Source organism: Balaenoptera musculus, chromosome 9 (genome assembly GCF_009873245.2).
Source record: "Balaenoptera musculus isolate JJ_BM4_2016_0621 chromosome 9, mBalMus1.pri.v3, whole genome shotgun sequence".
NCBI classification, from domain to species: Eukaryota; Metazoa; Chordata; class Mammalia; order Artiodactyla; family Balaenopteridae; genus Balaenoptera; species Balaenoptera musculus.
In genome coordinates, this window is record NC_045793.1 from 59,834,661 (window position 1) to 59,854,691 (window position 20,031).

General features: G+C 37.6%; 1 protein-coding gene across 1 annotated transcript in view; it reads left to right on the forward strand.

Annotated features, from left to right (window-relative positions):
- Window positions 1-20,031, forward strand: part of ASB4 (ankyrin repeat and SOCS box containing 4) — a 118,462-nt gene that overhangs the window by 26,314 nt on the left and 72,117 nt on the right. The window contains exons 3-4 of the mRNA XM_036863133.1: window positions 10,317-10,360; window positions 11,617-11,759. Of these exons, the coding sequence (XP_036719028.1) occupies window positions 10,317-10,360; window positions 11,617-11,759 (187 nt within the window). The remainder of the gene's footprint in view (window positions 1-10,316; window positions 10,361-11,616; window positions 11,760-20,031) is intronic.

Below are 20,031 nucleotides of genomic sequence, written 5' to 3' on the forward strand. Positions count from 1 at the left end.
ATACAGTATTCAACTCCTTGAGACTGACTTTTTTTTTTCCACTCAGATAATGCTCTTGAGATCCATCCAAGTTGTTGCATGTGTCTGTAGTTTGTTTCTATTTATTGCTGAGAATTATTTCATAGTATGGGTATATCACTGTTTGTTTATTGATTCATCCATTGAAGGACGTTTGGATTGTTTCCTGTTTTGGGCTATTACAAATAAAGCTTCTATGAACATTACTTTATAGGTTTTTGTGTAAGCATTAGTTTTCATTTCTCTAGGATAAATGTCCAGGAGTACAGTTTCTGGCTCATGTGATAGTTGCATGTTTAGGTTTTAAGGAAAATTCCAAACTGCTTCCCAGAGTAGCTGTATCATTTTACATTCCCACTAACAATTTATGAGGATTCAGTTTCTCCACATCCTCTCTAGTGTTTGCTACTGTCAGTAATTTTTATTTTAGCTGTTTTAATGGGCATGTATTGATATCTCATCATGGTTTTAATTTGCATTTCTGTAATGACTGATTGTATTAGTTTTCTATTGCTGCCCTAACAACTTACCACCACTTTAGCAGCTTAAAACAGCACAAGTTTATTGTTTTATAGTTCTGTAGGTCAGAAGCCTGACACAGGTCCCATGAGGCTAAAATCGTGGTGTAGGCAGGGCTTCATTCCTTTTCGGAAGATTTATTTCCTTGACTTTTCTAGCTTCTAGAGGCCACCAGAGGCTCCTGGCCCTCCTTCCATCTTCAAAGCCAGCAATATCACATATCTTTGACCCTTCTGTTGTTGTGTATCTCTGACCATAGCCAGAAAAGATTTTCACCTTTTAAGGACTCATATGATAAAACTGGGCCTACCTGGATAACCCAGGATAATCTCCCTATCTCAAGGTCCTTAACTTTTTTTTTTTTAGATTCTTTTTTTTTTTGACATGGACCATTTTTAAAGTCTTTATTGAGTTTGTTACAATGTTGCTTCTGTTTTATGCTTTGGTTTTTTTGGCCCCGAGGCATGTGGGATCTTACCTCCCTGACCAGGGATTGGACCCGAACCCCGTTCACTGGAGGGCAAAGTCTTAACCACTGGACTGCCAGGGCAGTCCCAAGGTCCTTAACTTTAATCACATCTGCAAAGTCCCTTCCACCAAGTAAGATCATATATTCACAGGTTCCAGAAATTAGAAGGTGGACACCATTTGGAGGCCATTATTCTGCCTACTACATTAATGGTATTGAAAATTTTTAAGTGTACATATTTTCTATTCCCTTTGGTAAAGTGTATGTTCAAATCTTTTACCCATTTCTAATTAGATTGTTTGCTTTACTGTTGAGGTTAAAATACTCTTTACATGTTCTGGATATGAATGTTTCATTGAATACATGATTTGCAAATATTTTCTCCCAGTTTTTGTTTTGTGTTTTTATCTTCTTAATAGGGTATTTTGCAGAGCAAGCATTTCAAATTTTGATGAGGTCCAATTATTTCTTTTATGAATCATGCCTTTGGAGTCATATCTAAGAACTCTTTACCCAACTCTAGGTCACAAAGATTTTCTTCATGTTTTCTTCTAAAAGTTTTATAGTATTACATTTTACATTTAAATCTGTGATATATTTGTCCAGAAGCAGCTAATATTTTCATCTTTCTGCATTATCAGGACTTTCTGAGCAAAAATTACTAGCAACACAGGCTAAAGTTTAAGCATTTTATTCCCATAAATTTCCCTGTATCACTGCTTGAGCTACATATCACAGATATTTTTAATTGAAATTTTTATTGAGATAATTGTAGACTCACATGCAGTGGTAAGAGATAATACAGAGAGATCCCTCATACATTTTTCCCAGTTTCCCTCAATGGTAATATTTTGAAAAATTATAGTATAATATCACAACCAGGATATTGACATTGATGAAACCCATTGATTTTATTCAGGTTTCCCCAGTTTTACTTGTACTCATTTGTATGTGTGTGTGTATTAAGTACTATACAATTTTATCACCTTTGTAGGTTCATGTATCCTCTACCACTGAGCAGTTCCATTACCACCACCACAAGGGTCCCTTATGTTGCCCTTTTACAGGCATACCTCTCTCCTTCTCATCCTTCCTTTCCCCACCTCCTCACAACCACTAGTCTGTCTTCATTTTCTAAAATTTTGCAATTTCAAAAATGTCACATGAGTGGAATCATACAGTATGCAATTTTGGGGGATTGGCTTTTTAGCATAATTCCCTGGAGATTCATCCAAATTGTTGTATATATCAATAGTTCATTTTAAATTAATTGCTGAGTAGTTTTCCATGGTCAATGTAACTGTAACAGTGTAAAAGTTTGTTAAACCATTCACCTGTTGAAGAACAACTGGATTGATTCCAGTTTTTGATTATAACAAAAAAGCTTCCATGAACACTCATCTATAGGTCTTTGTGTGAGCATAAGTTTTCATTTCTCTAAGATAAATGCCCAGGAATGCAATTGCTGGGTCATGTGATAGTTGCATGTTTAGTTTTTTGAGAAACTGCCAAACTGCTTCTTGAAGTAGCTGTACTATTTTACATCCCTACCAGAAATGTATGAAAAAATCCAGTTTCTCCAGATCCTCACCAGAATATGGTGTTGTCATTATTATTATTTTTTTTATTTTAGCCATTCTGGTAAATATGTAGTGATAGATATCTCATTGTGGTTTTCTACAGTTCTGATGTGCTGTATTTTCATTTTAATTCAGTTGATTTAAAAAGTTTTTCCTTGGGACTATTTATTTGACACATGGATTATTTAGAAGTAGATTGTTTGATTTCTAAGTGTTTAGTGATTTTTTTCTTTTCTTTCTGTTATTGAATTCTAGTTTGACTCCATTAAGATCAGAGAACATACTTTACATGATCTCAATTCTTTTAATTTCTTAAGGTTCATTTTATGATCTAAGAAATAGTCTTTTGTGAATGTCCCAAGCACACTTAGAAAGAATGTGTATTCTGCTGCTGTTGGGTAGAATGTTCTTATAATTATCAATTAGATTTCTTTGGCTGGGTATTGTTTAATTCTCTTAAATCCTTCCTAACATTTTTTTCTGCTATTTCTACTAACTTTTAACAAAGGGGTATTGAAGTCCCCAACTGTGATTATGGATTTCTCTATTTCTCCTTTCATTTCTGTAAGTTTTTGCTTCATGTACTTTGCAGCTCCCTTTTTCCTGTGTTTTCGGCCATTTATACTTAAGGTAATTAGTGATATTTCAGAATTCATGTCTGCCATTTATTATGTGCTTTGTTTATTCTCTTTATTTTTCATTCTTCTGATTTTTCCTTTCTTGTCTTTCTCTGTGTTGCTTGAGCATTTGTTTTTTCATATTCCATTTTGATTTATCTACAGTATTATCTCTTGAGTCTGTCTCTTCATTCAGTTTTTTTAAGTTGTTGTTCTAGGTATTACAATAAGTATGTGCAGCTTATTGTAGTCTTATTATCAGTATTTTACCACTTCAAGTGTAATGTGGATGCATCACCATCATTTAGGTCACTTTATTCTCCCTCTTTATAATATAGTTGTCTTAAAATATTACTTCTACATACACTGAGAACCATATCAGACACTGTTATAACTGTTAAACATGATTTTTTTAAATTGCAAGGAAAAATAATCTATTGGATTTGCCCATATGTTTTATCCTTTAATTTGTTCTTTCTTCATTTTTGATGTTCTTTGTTTCCTTCTGTTATCATTTTCTTTCAGTATGAAGAATTTCCTTTAGCTATTCTTTCATTCTGCTGGGGATAATTTCTCTTAATTTTTTTTTTATCCTCAAATTCTTCTTATTCCTGAAGCATTTTTTTACTGGATAAATAATTCTGGGTTGACAATTCTTTTCTTTCAGCACTTGAAAAATTTTGTATTACTTCTTCTGACCTTCATGATTTTTAATGAGTAACCAGCTGTTATTTGAATCATTGTTCCTCTGTAGGTAATGTGTTGATTTTTACCTAACTGCTTTCAAAAGTTTTTCTCTTGTCTGTGACTGTGATGTATTTAGGTATAGATTTTGGAGAGTTTATTCTGTTTGTGGTTTGCTCAGCTTCCTGAATCTGTAGGTTTATATCTTTCATCAAATTTGTGAAGTTTTTAGCCATTATTTCTTTGAATTGTTTTCAATACTGCATTTTTTTTTTCTTTCTTTCTGGGACTTTGATAACATGAATCTAAGATCTCTTGTTATTATCCTATAGGTCCCTAGGGCTCAGTTTATTCAAAAAACATTTTCTCTATGTATTTTTGATTAATTAATTTCTGTTAAACTATCTTAAAGTTCACTGATTCTTACCTTGTATCTCCATTCTGTTATTGAGCCTGTCCAGCGAGGTTTTTATTTAGATTATTGTATTTTTCAGTTCTAGAATTTCCATTTAATTTTTCTTTACATCTTCTATTTCTTTGCAATATTTTCTATTTTTTAAAATTTGTTTCAAAATTGTTCACAATTGCTTGTTAAAGCACTTTAGACAGCTTTTTGCAAATCCTGCTCAGACAATTCCAACATCTGTGTTATGTAGATGTTGTCATCTATTGATTGTCTTTTCTCATTTGGTTTAGACTTTCCTGGTTCTTGGTATGACAATTGTGTACTGTACCCTGGACATTTTGAGTATTGTGTTATGAGACTTTGGTTCCTATTAAGTCATCTTCTTTAGCAACCTGTTTAGGTTCAGAATGCATATCCTGTTACTCTTTTGGTGTACTATAGTTCAAATATCAGTTTAGTTTATCAAGACGCTGCCATGCTATTCTGATCTGCTCTGCTTTGGTTACCCAGATGACTGTACTGCATCCCACAATCTCTCAGCACTGTCTTGGTATATGGAAGGGTACCACCTCTTTGTTTCATGGAAAGTTTGGAAGACAAGGTTTCACCCTCTGACTCATGTGGTGAGGGTCATCTCCTTGTTACTACAGTGGGAAGAGTGGAAAACAGAGCTCTGCCCCCTTGGTCTGCCACTGCAGTGCCCAGTGTGGTAGGGGAGAGGAGTGGTGCTTTTCCTAATGTTCACCCCCCCAGAACAGGCAGGTATGGTTAAGGAGTTTGTGTCTTGTTGGATCACCTTTTCCTGGTCCTCTGGCTAGAGAAAGCAGACTGTTCTTGGGGCTGTTTTCTGTTTGTGACTGTTGATGTTTCTAGGTTCTCTAGCATTCAGGCTGAGGTATTTATGAGGCAAGAAAAAACTCAGGGAATTTACTGCCAGGTTGTTCCTCAAGTTCCAAGGTCCCTAACCATTCCACTTTATTTTCTCCTCCCTTTAGAGTCTTCTATAAGTGTCTTACATTTTTGTGTCCAAGATTTTTGTTGTTGTTGTTGCTGTGATTAGTGGGAGAAATAAAATGGAATGTGTTTACACCATTTTGTCTGGAACCAGCAGTCTCCAGAGCAGCACCCTTTGGTTTTTTTCCTCATATTTAATTCCATTTTTAAAATTTTTCTAGGATTCCCCCAAAGTTACCCATTTATGTTTTCCTCTGTGGTAATGGATTTTAAAATCACACATCTTTTCTGTTATTTCTAGTTAATCACTATGGAAGGGAGAGCTTCCACATGGGATCAGTTTGTCCTCTAGAACCAGAGTATAAAGAACATTTGTTTCTGTGAATTTATTTTATGTAAAGGGCTTATAAAATATAAAATTTAAATTATTTAAAACTCTCTTAACAAATCCTGCTTATTGAGAATAACAAAATTACATGCAAAGAAATACTAATTTCAGCAAAAATATATGCATCAATTAATAAAGCATTTGAATGATTAAAACTGGGATTTTTTTCTAGCTTTATATATATAAAGAAATACCACAGAGACAAAGTGAGCTATTGGATTGAGCTGCTTTTGAGAAATCAGACAGCTATTGATTGGGGAATCGTTGCTATGGTTGACTCCATGGCAACAGTTGAGATGAAAGGTGAATACGAAGGGGCAAGAGAAAGAACTTAGGTGAGAATCCCAAGTAAAACCCAGAGAAAAGGAAAGAAGAAGGGTCTCAGGGGGACTTCTAAAAAGATTTGTCAGAGGTTTAAGAGGAAGACTGGAGGATCGGTGAGCTCTATATAACTACTGAGATAGAAAAAAAAAAATAGCACCATTTTGAAAAGAACCATGGATTGATATTTGTCTTCAACTTAATCATCCATTATAATAATTACTATTACTTACAGTTTTACTACAGAAATTAACATGGACTATTTGAGAAACAAAGGTAAACTATGACTGTTGTGGGCATGTAAGGATATTAATTAAAGTGGAAAGATGCCCTGTTGCATTAAAGAGCTTATACAAATTATTTTATCTGATTAGTGTGAGTTTAAGACAGATGGATAAAAATTTTGTAGCTAAGTTAAAAAAAAAAACATTGACAGGTTTCAACATACTTGTAAGAATGTTTTATTTATTTACTTCTCCATAGCAGTTCAGTCCTTCACTATATAGTTGAGAGTATTAATTTAGAGGTTGTCTATTAAATCTTTTTTAGTAAATTAAAAGCTAACACGTAACCTATACCAGAAAATGAAGTTTAATTACTTTAAAAATTCTGAATTATATTATTGGAACATAAATGCATGTATATAACTTTTAAATAATTACAATAACATTTGTAATGAATAGTAAAACATTACCAAAGATTCTGTTGGATCTAAGTTAATAAATGAATTAAAATTATAATTAGTAGCTTGTAAGCAAATGGTGCTTGAAAACAACAAATGCAAATAGTGCTTGAAAACAATGCCTTAAATATCTCCCATATTTTGTAATTATTAATTAGCAAACTACTCTTTTACAGATTGGATCAAGGAAAGCTTCAATGCAGCTAATGAAATTATCATAAATTTGAAATTAGTCTGGCCTGAATTATATTCTATTCTAAAGCTAAAAACTTGATTTACATTTTAAATTTTAAATGCTTTTCATTTTCTTTCTTCAAAACCTTTCCTCAAGTCTGACTATTTTGTTAATAGTCAACCTTTCTCTCCATGAGACACATCAGTAGTAAATTGAATGAAATCAGGATTCTTTTCAACTCTTTGAGAACTCATTTAAATGACTGGTACAGGAGTTCTGTGCACCAGCTTTGAAGACATTTTATGCTACCAATCTTGACTTAAAATCATCTCAATTTACACAAACTAGGGAAAGGTAAGAAGTCGTATATTTATTGTCAATGATAAGTTATTTTTTCCAATATTAAATTCTAACTTAAATCCTATAAAGAACATCTAACAAAATCTTTAGTTCACTTGAAGGCTGGATGTGTGTTACCTTTGAAATATTACTATATTCTATGTTTTCTGTTACAGTAAAAAAATTAAACAGTTCCTGAGAAGAATAAGAAAAATAGTAATATGTATGTGTCAATTATATATCAATAAAGCTGGGGAAAAATGCTAATGGTAAAATATGTGAAACTATAGTACTTCATTCTTTTCTGTTCCATTTCAAATATTATTTCATACCTAGTATTCCTACATACAAAATCATTATTATTATAGACATATTTTATTCTGGCCATACCCAGGTCACAGCCAGGCACAACTGGGGTGGACTCCTGGAGTCCCTGGCCTAAGTGCTTGATCCTGTGCTAGATACTGAGATGTCAACAATCAATATGATGCTATCAGTGCAGTTATGGAAAACAGATATGTGAAAACATAATTTTTATGGAATCCAAAAAGCAACAATGAGGTATGTTCAAAATACTGTGGTAGTGCAAAGGAAGAATTTATAAGCCTGAAGGAGTCACAGAAGACCTTCCAGATCCCCGGCCTTGTCTGCCTTCAAAGAAGTATCAACTGAGGGCAATTCTTCATGATTAGAATAATGCAGTTTAATTATAACAATGAGCTGCTGTTAATTGAACTCTTATGTACTAGGCACTATCCTATGCCAAGTAATTAATATGCCCTGCTTTTGATATAATTCACACAACAATCTCATGTCATAGGTATTTTTATCATCCCCATTTCATTGATAAGGAATCTGGAGTTTGGAGAGGTGAAATAGCCAGTCAAGGCCACAGAGTTCTTCTAAGATGTGGGGATGGCATGGTGGGGACCTGGGTCCAACAGGTAATGGCACATAGCAGGGGCCTCATTTAATATGTCAGAGTGTGAATGGTGACTGATCTCTGTATGGGGATTTGTTACATTATGACCAGGTTCAGGGGCGTGGATTACTAAAGGGTGTCTTTAGGAAACTAAGGAAGAATAAAGAAATAAAGTTCAGTCCTGAGGATAGCATCATAGAGCAATGGCTTTTGTGCAACAGTATAGCTTACTGATACCCCTTGTGTGTCTGGATTCAAATCCTGCCTCCATCAGTATGGCTTGTGTGACCTTAAGAAATTTATTTAACCTCTTAACCCTTACTCCTCTTCATTAAAAATACATGAATTATTCTGTGTTAAAACTCAATAGTAACCACTTAATAAACATTAAAATTCTTATTATTGACCTCAGAGAGTGGGGTAGGATGAATTGGGGGATGGAGGTCACAAACCCTCAGAAATACTGTGTAAAATTATGTGTGGGTACATAGAATTATAGAGAGGATGGGAACCTATATCTACACACAAGTGTGCAAAAACATCACATTATGCAATAAACTTTAAATCAAGTTAAACTTGACCTCAGGCCCCCATTCTGCCTTGGATGGCAGGAAATCCAAGCTCGGTCATTACTGATACTCTCCCAGCCCCATCCTTGGGCAATACAAAGCTTCCCGAACTTTCCGGGAGGCCTCCCATGAATGGATTGGCAGGTTGTGCTCTGTACAACCTCAGGGGGACAATTCACATCTCAAGAGGCTTGACCACATTCCTGAAACAGGAGGGAGGAAAAAACAGAGCATGAAACAACCCACCAATTAACATTTCAATAAATTATCCAGCCACATGCTTTTTTTTTTTTTTTTTTTGAGGGAAGAAGAAAGTCCATACCTTTCATTAGATTCTCAAAGCAAAGAGGGAGCCTGATTTGATCCAGTAAAAGAGATGGGTGTCAAACCTCTGTGCTCCACAAAGCAGGAAAACATCACATTTGCATTGATTATAGACCCTTTTCATAGTGCTGACACATCTATGAGCTTTGAGTGGCCTCATTATTTTTTTATTAAATTGGGTCAGGGTGGGGGCCCCCCATTCAACCTAAATGCAGATGGGGTCATTGTGACTGAACCGCAATATACACAATAGGTAATAAATTCTGGGAAATGAAATCTGTCATCAGACCACTCTTTCACACAACAGAAAACAAGATGGGGTATAACATTGGGACTTGAGGCAAAAAAGTCTCCAAGATAAAGAGCCAGAACTGCATTCATTGAGTTATAAAGCATTTGGGGAGGCCTCTTCTTTGGACAGAACAGGAAAGGGCCAGTATTGATTCAGTAAAAAGTATGTAAAACTACTGAACAGAAGACCTGGTACGTAATGGAGGGAGCTTGTGGAATACACAATGATTTTGCAAATAAATGTGGACACCTGAATAGCCGCTTCATTATCAGCCTCATCTTCAAATACAGGGGGAGAGAAAGTGCTTTCTGAGGAGTAGTAGAAAAAACACTCAGGTTAATGAAGAAAGCCTATACTAAAAGTCATATCTGTCATTTTAAGTGCTCATTACAATGGTTATTTTTACTAGCATTTAATTTTTATAAAATTCAATTCATCAGACCTAGATCCATGATTAATCACCTAAGTATAACTAGACAAAAATGGGTACTAATAAACAGTAAGAGAATGTCTAAGTCCCATTTTTAGCATTGTTCTTGCACTAAGTAGTGTCCACTTCTTACATCCCATTGCCTTTGGAAGAATCTGCAAGTCCCTATTTCATGACAGTTCAGTTTAGTCTTTTGTCACATTGATTTCAGAATTCTTTAATAATTAAAAAAATCAATGCTTTCCGAGTTCTGACATGTCATACAATCGTACTTTACATTTTTTTATCATCACAAAGAAATCATTCATCCATACAGATAGCTGAAGATTCTTCACTAATGTGCATGGTGTAATACAAAGTACATGAAATTTGAGTTAGATTCAAATTATATACCCTGTTTCTTCATTTGTTAAGTGGGATTACAGCACCTACCTTATAGTACCACAGGTAATATAAGTAAAATGTCAAACACAGTGTCAAGATATGGTCAGTATTGAATAAATAGCTTTCTTACTTCAAAGTAGAAGTACTAGACAACTGATAATGAAGACTATTTTATCTTGTGAGTTCTAGAACTGTAGAATTTTTGATCTGGAAAGGCCCCGAATACGAACTTTTATTTTACAGATGAGGAAACTGAAGACCCGCGGAGGTGAAAAGACTTGCTTAAGGTGAAATATCTAGCTTTCTCATTAAGTAACTGTTTGCTGAATGAAGGAATAACATTACATCATCATCAGAAACCAATTTCCTGTCTGTCAAGTAATGATCTATCTCTTACAAGCATGGCCTATGACCATGTGTGACAATGTGAAATGTAAAATATGAAAAAGATTGATAAGATTTGTATGTATCTTCTTCTTAAATATATTTTTCATTGAAATTATTGAAATCTATGTATTAATTGCACTTCACACTTAACTAATTTAACTTGTCTATTTAGGTTAAAAATGGCATTGATTTATTGTTCTAATCAATTACCTACTTATACTTTTATAATTATTATATATTCCATATTTTTTTAAAAAACTAAGTCACACATGGCATATTATGACAAACAGTAGGCCATTTAATTGCTGGTTCATTGTCCAGTCATAAAAAAATAGAATTGTTGGAAATAAATTCATTAGTATAAAATACAGTTAATTTGGTGTATTTCTGATGTTCAGAAGTTAGTAAATTTTATTTTCTACTCTATCAGTCTTATCAGATTTATATACAAAAAATACAGAATGGTAGATTTCCATATAAAAGAAGAAGGCATTATGATGTATGAATTTTAAAATAGTTGTTTCCTAGAAATTGCACTGAGGCAGTCCTGCCTTCCTGGGGCTATTCAGCAGCACTTCAGCTTATATAATTACCACACTAGCCTGTCTTACAGAGCCCACAAGGCACCCAGGTTGGTCACCATGGCAACAGATTCTGAATCAGAGTAGCCCATCCTAATACAGTGCACAGAGCTTCTTCTTGGAAAAAGTTTTTGGTTTTTGTTTTTAATTTTAAACACATTCCCCCAAATTACAGGTATACAATTTCTGAATTTTTGTTCTAGTTTCGTTATAAGTGTAATCTGACCATTAAATGTCTGGGCACACAGTTTCTTGAAAAGCAAAAGAAATATAATGCAAATATTTAAATACAGATCGCTTTTTCATTCTGGGCACCATTTTGAAAAGAAGAAGATAACATTTCAGAATAAAAAACACCTGGAGAAATAGCTATGGGAGGAAATCGACTCTCTTTGATCTTTATGTTGCAGTAAAAGCTCTTTTATGCTTATTTTTAAGACTCTTAAAATGCATAGATCTAAGCAAATAAAATACTGTTTTTCCATTAAAATTTTTAAAAAATGAACAAACACATGTAGCAAGGGCCACATTTATAAACCTTGTGCAATAAAATTCTCTTTTTATCTATCAAGCAGAGAGTACACAGATTTGCTCAAGATTCCCTGTCTACCCCTGCGCCGCCAGGAGGACAGTAAAGCCTTGCAGAGGCTGCATCGGCAGCTGCTTTCTCATTTCTTGTTTGCTGTGTGGACAGGCATTGCAGCTGTGGTGACTGACGGTAAGAAGAAAGGCTGATGATAATTTTCGCACTTCCCCATCCATTAATTCATTTGAAACTAAAGGTAGGGGTTTCTTCCCTCTCCACCCCCCCAATTAGGAAAGATGTTTATGTTTTATTTAAAATTCCTTTCTAATCTATCACCAAACAAGAGAAAGAAATTCACACATAACTCATAGTATATGACCCTGTTTACAAAGTAAGCTCAACCTTTTGTTTGTTTTCTTCTAGAGCTTTAAAGTCAACTCCTATTTTATGCCATATTTCCATTTTCAGCCATCATTGATACCAGAGTGACTTGGTTCTTGATGACCTCTTTGAAATGTCTCCTTTTTTCCTTTCCCCTTTGGCTCCATTCTTACTGTGTTTTCTGAAGTATCTATCCTGCCCGAATGCCAGCAGCCCTGTGACTTAGGGAAGAAGGTACATTTAATCCATTCTACAGAAAAACAGGTGCTCCCTTCAACGAACATGACTGGCCTCACAGAAAACAGGGCTGGAGTTTGAGTCTTTTTTTTAAAATATTTATTTATTTATTTATTTATTTTTGGCTGTGTTGGGTCTTCGTTTCTGTGCGAGGGCTTTCTCTAGTTGCTGCAAGCGGGGGCCACTCTTCATCGCGGTGCACGGGCCTCTCACTGTCGTGGCCTCTCCCGTTGCGGAGCACAGGCTCCAGACGCGCAGGCTCAGTAGTTGTGGCTCACGGGCCTAGTTGCTCCACGGCATGTGGGATCCTCCCAGACCAGGGCTCAAACCCGTGTCCCCTGCACTGGCAGGCAGATTCTCAACCACTGCACCACCAGGGAAACCCTTGAGTCAGTTTTGATCCCCAGAGCTCCTGCTTCAGGGACCATGTTATTTTCCCTTCTCTTTCCTGTGGGCTTTCTCATTTGCAAAACAATGTGGATTCCAGTTCCTGCCTTTCTAACTACTGGAAAGAGGAGGAAGGTCAGGAGTGGCCGTGTCAAGGACCCTTGATACGCTGAGGAGGCCCCCTCTATTTCCACAGCCTCCGGTATACTTAAAAATGAAGACATGCCAAAGTAGGGTTGTACTGAACTTAAAATATTTACACTTAGCAATTACTTTTGTAGGAGGAACAGAGGCCCTCCAATGTTGTTAGTGTATCTCTGTGAACATATGTATCTAACCTCATTTGGAAATATAAACAAATGTCTGAATTTTTGGCCTGTAATGAATTTGAAGTCCTGGCCCAGTACCCTCTTGCCTCAGTGGAGGAATGCCCCAACCCCCAACATGAACTTCAGGAGTCCAGAGGACAGTGATGGTAGCAACAGAAGATTTCAGTCGGGACAAGGGTGGCAGGTTAGTAACAGCTAATACCGTAGAACATTTACTGTGTACCCAGGACAATTCTAAGTATTTTATGTGTGCTAACATATTTTGCTTTCTTAGACAGCTACTACTGTTATCCACATTTTTATACATGAAGAAACTGAGGCACAGAAAGATTAAATAACTTGCCCAAGGTTTCACAACTAGCAATGGTACGGAGTCTGTACTTTCAAGCACTGTGCTACTCGATCTCTTACTGAATGCAAAGCAGAAACCACAAGGACCAGAGGGGGAGTGTGAGTGTCCTCAGACTCACAGCAAAGGGTGGTGTGTGGTGTGTGGTGGTGGGAGCATGACACAATATCACTAGTAAAACTAGGCAGGGCTCAGCAATGCAGTCCGTTTTGATTTTACCCCCATCTGATGGGGTGGTTGTCCCCAGGGCTGCAGGAGATGGGGAAACAAGGTTGACCCCTGCACTCATATTCTCTCCCCATAGGCCATATGATGTGTTTAAACCGTAAGTGCCATTTTTCAGTGACACCTGGAATCAGATCTAGCTTCATAGGCATGTGACTTGGGCAGTTGCCCAGGGCCCTGTGCTCTGAAAGATCCAGCACTTGTATTAATCCTCTATTGTCACCATCTTGAAAGTCGTAGTAATTTCTAAACAGGAGATCCCATATTTTCACTTTGCACTGGGCCTTGCAAATTATGTAGCCATTCCTGTGTGGAGTCCTGAGCAATCTGGAGAAGTCTGTAGCTCCGATTTTCCAGGAGAGACAAGTTTCTATTTCCTGTGATTCCTCTGGAACTGCAGTGCTATAAATCTGCAGTTGCCTGTTAGTGGATTTGCATTTGACTGCCACGTAGTGCTTGTCTTCACAGGGGAAAGCAGTCAGCTCTCACTAATAGGGGCTTTAAGGATGTTCTGCCTAGGTCCATGTGCATAGCCTTGAGCAAATAAGGCTCAGGACAGACTCCAGATTCAATAGCGGGGCTAACTACAAGAGAGCCTCTTTGCAGAATGATAAAACGTTAGCACCTCAGCGAGATTTGCAGCCAGCCCCAAGCAGTGCTCCTGCAGCCTCACACAGGTCCAACTCTACAATTTCAGCTCAGGTCCTTCTGGGAATCTCTATTTCCCACCTCACAGTGTTTGTAGAATTTAGCCATGCTATAGTTAAGTCAAGATTTGCCAAAACTTGTAGAGAAAATTCAAACTGCCTCAGTACAGGGAAGCTAATCTGATAAATCCTCCATTTCCTCTCTCAATCCTCCCGCAGTCTGACACTAGAATAAATGATTGCTCACCAGTGGCGAGTTTCCATGGAATCAGTCGCTCCTGAGGCCTTTTCTGAAGTGAAGGGCAGTGAGCTGATTCTCTGCACCAGGGCAGTAATGATACCAGTGAGCAGAAACTATGTGGGGGGGAAAAGCCAACTTCTCAGAGAAGACAAAAAGGGAATTTTGTGCCTGTATCTTTCAAAGGAGCCAGAACCCTCATATTCAAGGAGATATTGGGGAGGGGCTGAATTAATAGTGATGGCCAACATCTTCTAGCATTTACTATGCCCCAGATACCCTTGTAAGAGCTTTACATATGTCAACCCAGTTCATCCTCCCAACAAGCCAACGAGGTAGGTATTATGATGATCTCCATTTTAAAGGTGAAGGACCCGAGGCACAGAGAGGGTAAGCAGTTAAGTCAGGAGAGCAGCTGCGCGGCCTCGGCCGTAGGAGCTACAGGTTCATCCAGGACAATAACAGGCAGTGAGGAGTTCCTGGTGGGGCCGGCTGTGTGTGCAGCTGCTGAGTCTGCGTCCTGTTTGTCCTCACAATAAACCCCCATTAATGAGGGAAGCACGATTGGTCTCCATTGCTCTTGCAACCTGAAAGAGCCTATAGAATACAGATCCTATTGTGAATGCTTTTGTAATTTGGAGGTTTCTTCTTTTTTAATAAATGGAATAATCAGCCCCTTAATGTATCCATAGGGAATTCAGGAGAGGGATGAAGAAGCGGCTCCTGTTTTTGAGGCATTTGCAATCATTGTTGGAGAGACAGAGCCAACAGATGGGGAACAATAGTGAGAGACTCAAGGGCTGGTGGAAGCGAAGGGTGTGGGAAATCAGAGAAGGGAAGGTGTTTACTCACTGGCTATCAGGTTAGATGGGATGGGGGATAGAAAGAAGAAACTGGGTGGCTTTGGACACATTTCCGCTTTATACTTCACCTTCAGCAACTGTAAAATAAAGCCATAAATTATCTCAAAGACTCCTTCCAGGATTTTTCAATGAATCCTGACCTTTTCTGTAAAGCTGGATTTTTACGTGTGGTATTTGCTAAAAGCAGAGGCACACCTATAACAGATAGGACCCAGACTGTACATCACATGATCAGGTTGATAGAGTTTCCTGACCTCACGTTAGCCCCCAAAAGCATACGTGTCCTGAACTGTATAGCCCATTAGCTTTTCTTGGCTATTCAATTGAATGATTACCCCAGCCGTTTATATATATAAACGGCCATTTGTATTTTTCTCTGTTTTTTTGGCCAAAATATAAAAATAGGATATACACAGACCATAGCACTTAATAATATCTTCTATGTTTTGATATTTTTTTTTACAAGATATTTATTATAGCATTATTTATGCTAGTGAAAAACTAGAAAAAAACTGGAAACAATAATAATCGTTTAAGAGGTAATGTTTTGATATTTTAAAGAAATAAAATTTATCAAATGGGATAGTCATCTCACTCATTATCATTTAAATTTCTTTTCTTGGGTCTTTGTTTTTGTGTATTTCTTTCAACATTCTAAGTTACTGTAGCCCCCAATAGCTGGTTGTGATCACTTAACATACAGTTTCAAGTCAATGAGGTCTGTGATGGAAATAAAACAAATTCTAAAAACTCATTTTTATATGCATACCATGTTTTCAACAGCAATTTTTTTTTTTAATTCAGAACAGGCATGTGGTTAAGATAAAAATTATCTGATGTTCCCAATCACTGAAATATAGAAACCATAATCAGGGAAGGGCTTAGGAGGTATTTTTGTGGTATGATCCTTAGGACGAGGTAGCTTTTTCTAACCTGGCAAATATTCTATAGAGCCCATAAACTAATTGTTCTTTAAGTGTGGTCCCCAGACCAGCAGCATTGGCACTGAACAAATTCTCAGGTCTCACCTAAACTTAATCAGAACTTTGAGAGTTGGGGCCCGGCAGTCTGCAATGTAACAAGCTTTCCAGATGATTCTGAAGTACCTTAAAGTTTGAGAACCCTTATCGTAATTCAGGCTGCCAATAGAATAGAATAAGTCATCAGTTATATTTAATGACTATCTTTTCTTACATAGTTCTCCCTATGCCCAGCTGGATACAGAATCTGGACGTAAAATTACAACCCAGAGTATTGGCATTCCTCAGTGATTCCCATTATTGGTGGGGTTTAACATGAACTGCTCTATTTGCATTCAAGGCCTCCTATAGTTATAGACCCAAATCAGCTGTCCAGTGTTATCTTCTATTTCTCCGGTTGAGATTCTTTTTATTTTAGTAAAATTGGATTACCATTCTCTCCCTATGCCCTCACTCCCTGCCATGAGGGATAGTTGACATAGGTTAAGACTGGGAAGGGCCTTCAGTGAGTGGAGATTTTAGGGGAGAGCGCATTCCTAGGTGGTGCCACAGTGTAACCAAACACCTGATGTTTTTCGGTTTCTATCAAAATCCTATGTCAAATATCACTTCTTCCTCTATGAAATCTTTCTTGAGCCTTGAATCAGAAGGTGTGAGCTCTTCTTTCCATAATACTCTCACAGTATATTCTATTCTGCCCTGTTGTGTAGTCTGTATTTCTCATTTCTTTGATTCTGCTATAAGTTCTTGAGATCGGGGGCTGCATCCTCCTACTCATCCTGCTGCCACTCCTACCAGAGCGTCAGACACATAAATAATAACTCTGTCAATAGTTGTTGAATTGTGGTATGCGGTGGCAGGACTGCCAGGCAAGCCCAGAGAGTCATCTGACAGCTTCCGGCCAAGTCTGTTAGCTGTGTGAGTTAGGTGTATATTGCATGCCTGTCCCCAGATATTCCCTTGCAGGTAACTGACGTTCATTCTTGTAAGATTTACAGAAAGTTCACAACCCGTGTTTCAAATACAAAGTCCACCTAGGAAGGATCAAGAAATAGAAGAAAGATCTAGAGGACAAGCCTAGCTCTTTTACCCCCTGGCGCTATCAAGGGGCAGCCTAAGAGACACTAGAAAGGACCGGGGCTGGGAAACGGGAACAAATCTTTGATTTCACAGTCTTGCCTGGGGCCTTGACTGACAGTAGCTGCTGCTTTCACCTCCATCTGTGGCTTCACGCCTTTTTAGAAGAGACTCAGGAAATCTCCTTCTCGTCTTAGAGGGAATATTTTCAGCCTAAGAGGAAAATTCTGAGCATGAGAAGCAAGCTTGCCTTGCTTTCCCACACCCAAAGACAGAGACTCATAAGACAATAACCGTCTGGAAAGAATCTAAAGACACACGGTACAAAACATATTTAGTTTATTATTTTAAGTGCTCTTCTTAATACCATCGCAGTGAAAACAAACAGTAGACTGACAACCGCCCTCCCCCTCCAAACAACATTTAACTTATATTTATGTATTTGCTAGCCACTCACATCTTGAAATTCATTCTATAACATCATAGACCCATGGCAAATTCTGAACAGAGAAATTCATTGTAGGAAAATATGATCATAAAAGATATGGTTTAAGTGGATAAACCCCCCAAATTTTTAACCCATATTTGTGATTTAATCTGGATCAAGTTTTATCTGCACTGGCGTATATTTTTTTTTTCCCCAGGGGATACTGCAGTTGTTTTTCCAGGTTCATTTACCGAGTAACACTGCCATCATGTGGCCTGGTGTGTTAAAGACAGTACATAAATGACAACTCACAGCATGCCTTTAATTCTCTCTCCAGAAAAATGTTTGCAGCTTTTAAACGTGCTTTGTTGTTAGAAGCTATATTTGTGGATTTCTTTCTAAGAGAGCATTCTTAAATATCTGCCAAAGGATGAACTGTGTGTCAGCTTTTGAATCCCCTGAATACATAGCGACCACAACAGAATATCACCTATATAGAATAATAATTGAACACTGCTTGTTTTACAAATTTGTAAAGTTTTCATAAATTTATCCACTTTAAAGAGAGTAGGATAACTTTCTTGTGTGCACTAAAGTGGCTGCCTAGTTTTTCTTCACACTGCTAAGTCCATTCGGGGAGAGGAGGTATAAAACGAGAGCTTGTAGGGAGGCAGCATCAAAAGCTAAAGTATGAAGCTTGACCCTGAGTCTCCACTTTGCCACTGAAGATTAACTGTGGAATCTTGAGTAAGTCACACAAGCTATCTGGTCTCAGTACTTTTTTTCCTTAAGTAAGTAGGTTTGATACACTTAAGTCAAAACTGTTTTCTAGTTTAAAGTTCTGTGATTCTACTTGACAAGTAAATAAGTTCTTGAAAAAAGCAAGAATGCTGTTTTTCTTTAGGTAGATTATGTTCCTATGGTTTTCCTGTAACTGAAGCTTTGTCTGCATGGCTCATCATGCAAAATTCTCTCTGTAAGAACCCAGAGATTATGTGTTATGTTCAGCAGCGCTCCAGCACCAACAGCTTTCATGCATTTTGTGGGCATTCACAGCTTAGTATCTCCACAAACATAAAATAAAGTTGAGGAATCTTTGCAATTGGTAAACAGCTTACTGGCTTCTGAGAGCTGTAGGTCTTCACGGACGTTCCAGAACGTTAGACAAGACAAGTCAGAACAGTCTGATGTCTTTAACACCTGAAAGGGAAGGGCAGTTTTCTTCCCTCTTCCTTTGTAAATTTGTCAAAATTAAAAAGAGGATGCAAATGCTGCATATGTTCTGATGAGACAAAATTGTGGTAAATGATTCCCTCGAGCTGATTTTGTGAAGTGTGTAACAGGGTGAGGGATGGAAATACAAGCTGCGCTGGGCGTTTGAACCATGCTGGAAGGGCATGTAAATGCAGGCCAGTTGCTAGGAGACCTGGAGCACAGAGTCAGTGCCCCCCTGTGTGCGCAGGGATGTTTTATCTCAAGAAACCTTGTCTTTCACAGTCAACGATGACATTAAAAGTAGTCTGTCAAAATTCAGGTGGACCAGAGCTTGGTTATTGCCTGTGTCAATCCAGCCATTCTGTCACCCACCACTCATTAAGGGAGCAAATGAAAGAGAACAATGTAACATGGTGCCAGCGACCAGGAAGCTCTAGAAAAGCTCAGAGTGATGCACTACAAATTCAGTCTAAATACTCCCCCATGGAAGACAGCAGGTTTGTTCGCTGATATTAATTCCAAGTGTGTAGTAGTGGCTAAAGAATGGCTTCAGCATTCCAAAGAGAAGGATGCCAGGCCACAAATAGAGTTCTAAGCGAAGATGTGCTTGAGAAGGATTTTGAGCCCTATTGCTTACAAAGCAATCATTTCAGTCATTTGTGGGATTTTTAAAAACAGATTTTATGCTAAACACACACTTCCAGTTTGTAATTCCACCAAGAACTTTAGAATTGAGACGGTTTTAAGAGTTCTTCCAGCGCCCCCAACTGGTTGAAGACAGAAACTGACCCTCTCTGCGGGCAAGGGCAATGGGCAGTCCATTCAGAGAATGGGTCACGGACTTCTGCCCTTGTAAAACACTGTCAAGCTTTGCCAATATCCAGGAGACCCCGAATTCAATGAGAAAAAAAAAAAACGAAAGGCTGAGGAGTGGGTCTAGTAGGTCTCATTTTGATTTAGAGGAAACTGAGTCGTTGAGAGGTATTTTGAATTATTTGAAACACACAGCTAATTATCACCAGAGCTGGGAGCACAACCGGGTTTCCCAGTCCAGTGCTCTTTTACAGTAACCCCAGGAGCTACTCAGGAGGGTTTTCTTTCTCAGGAGA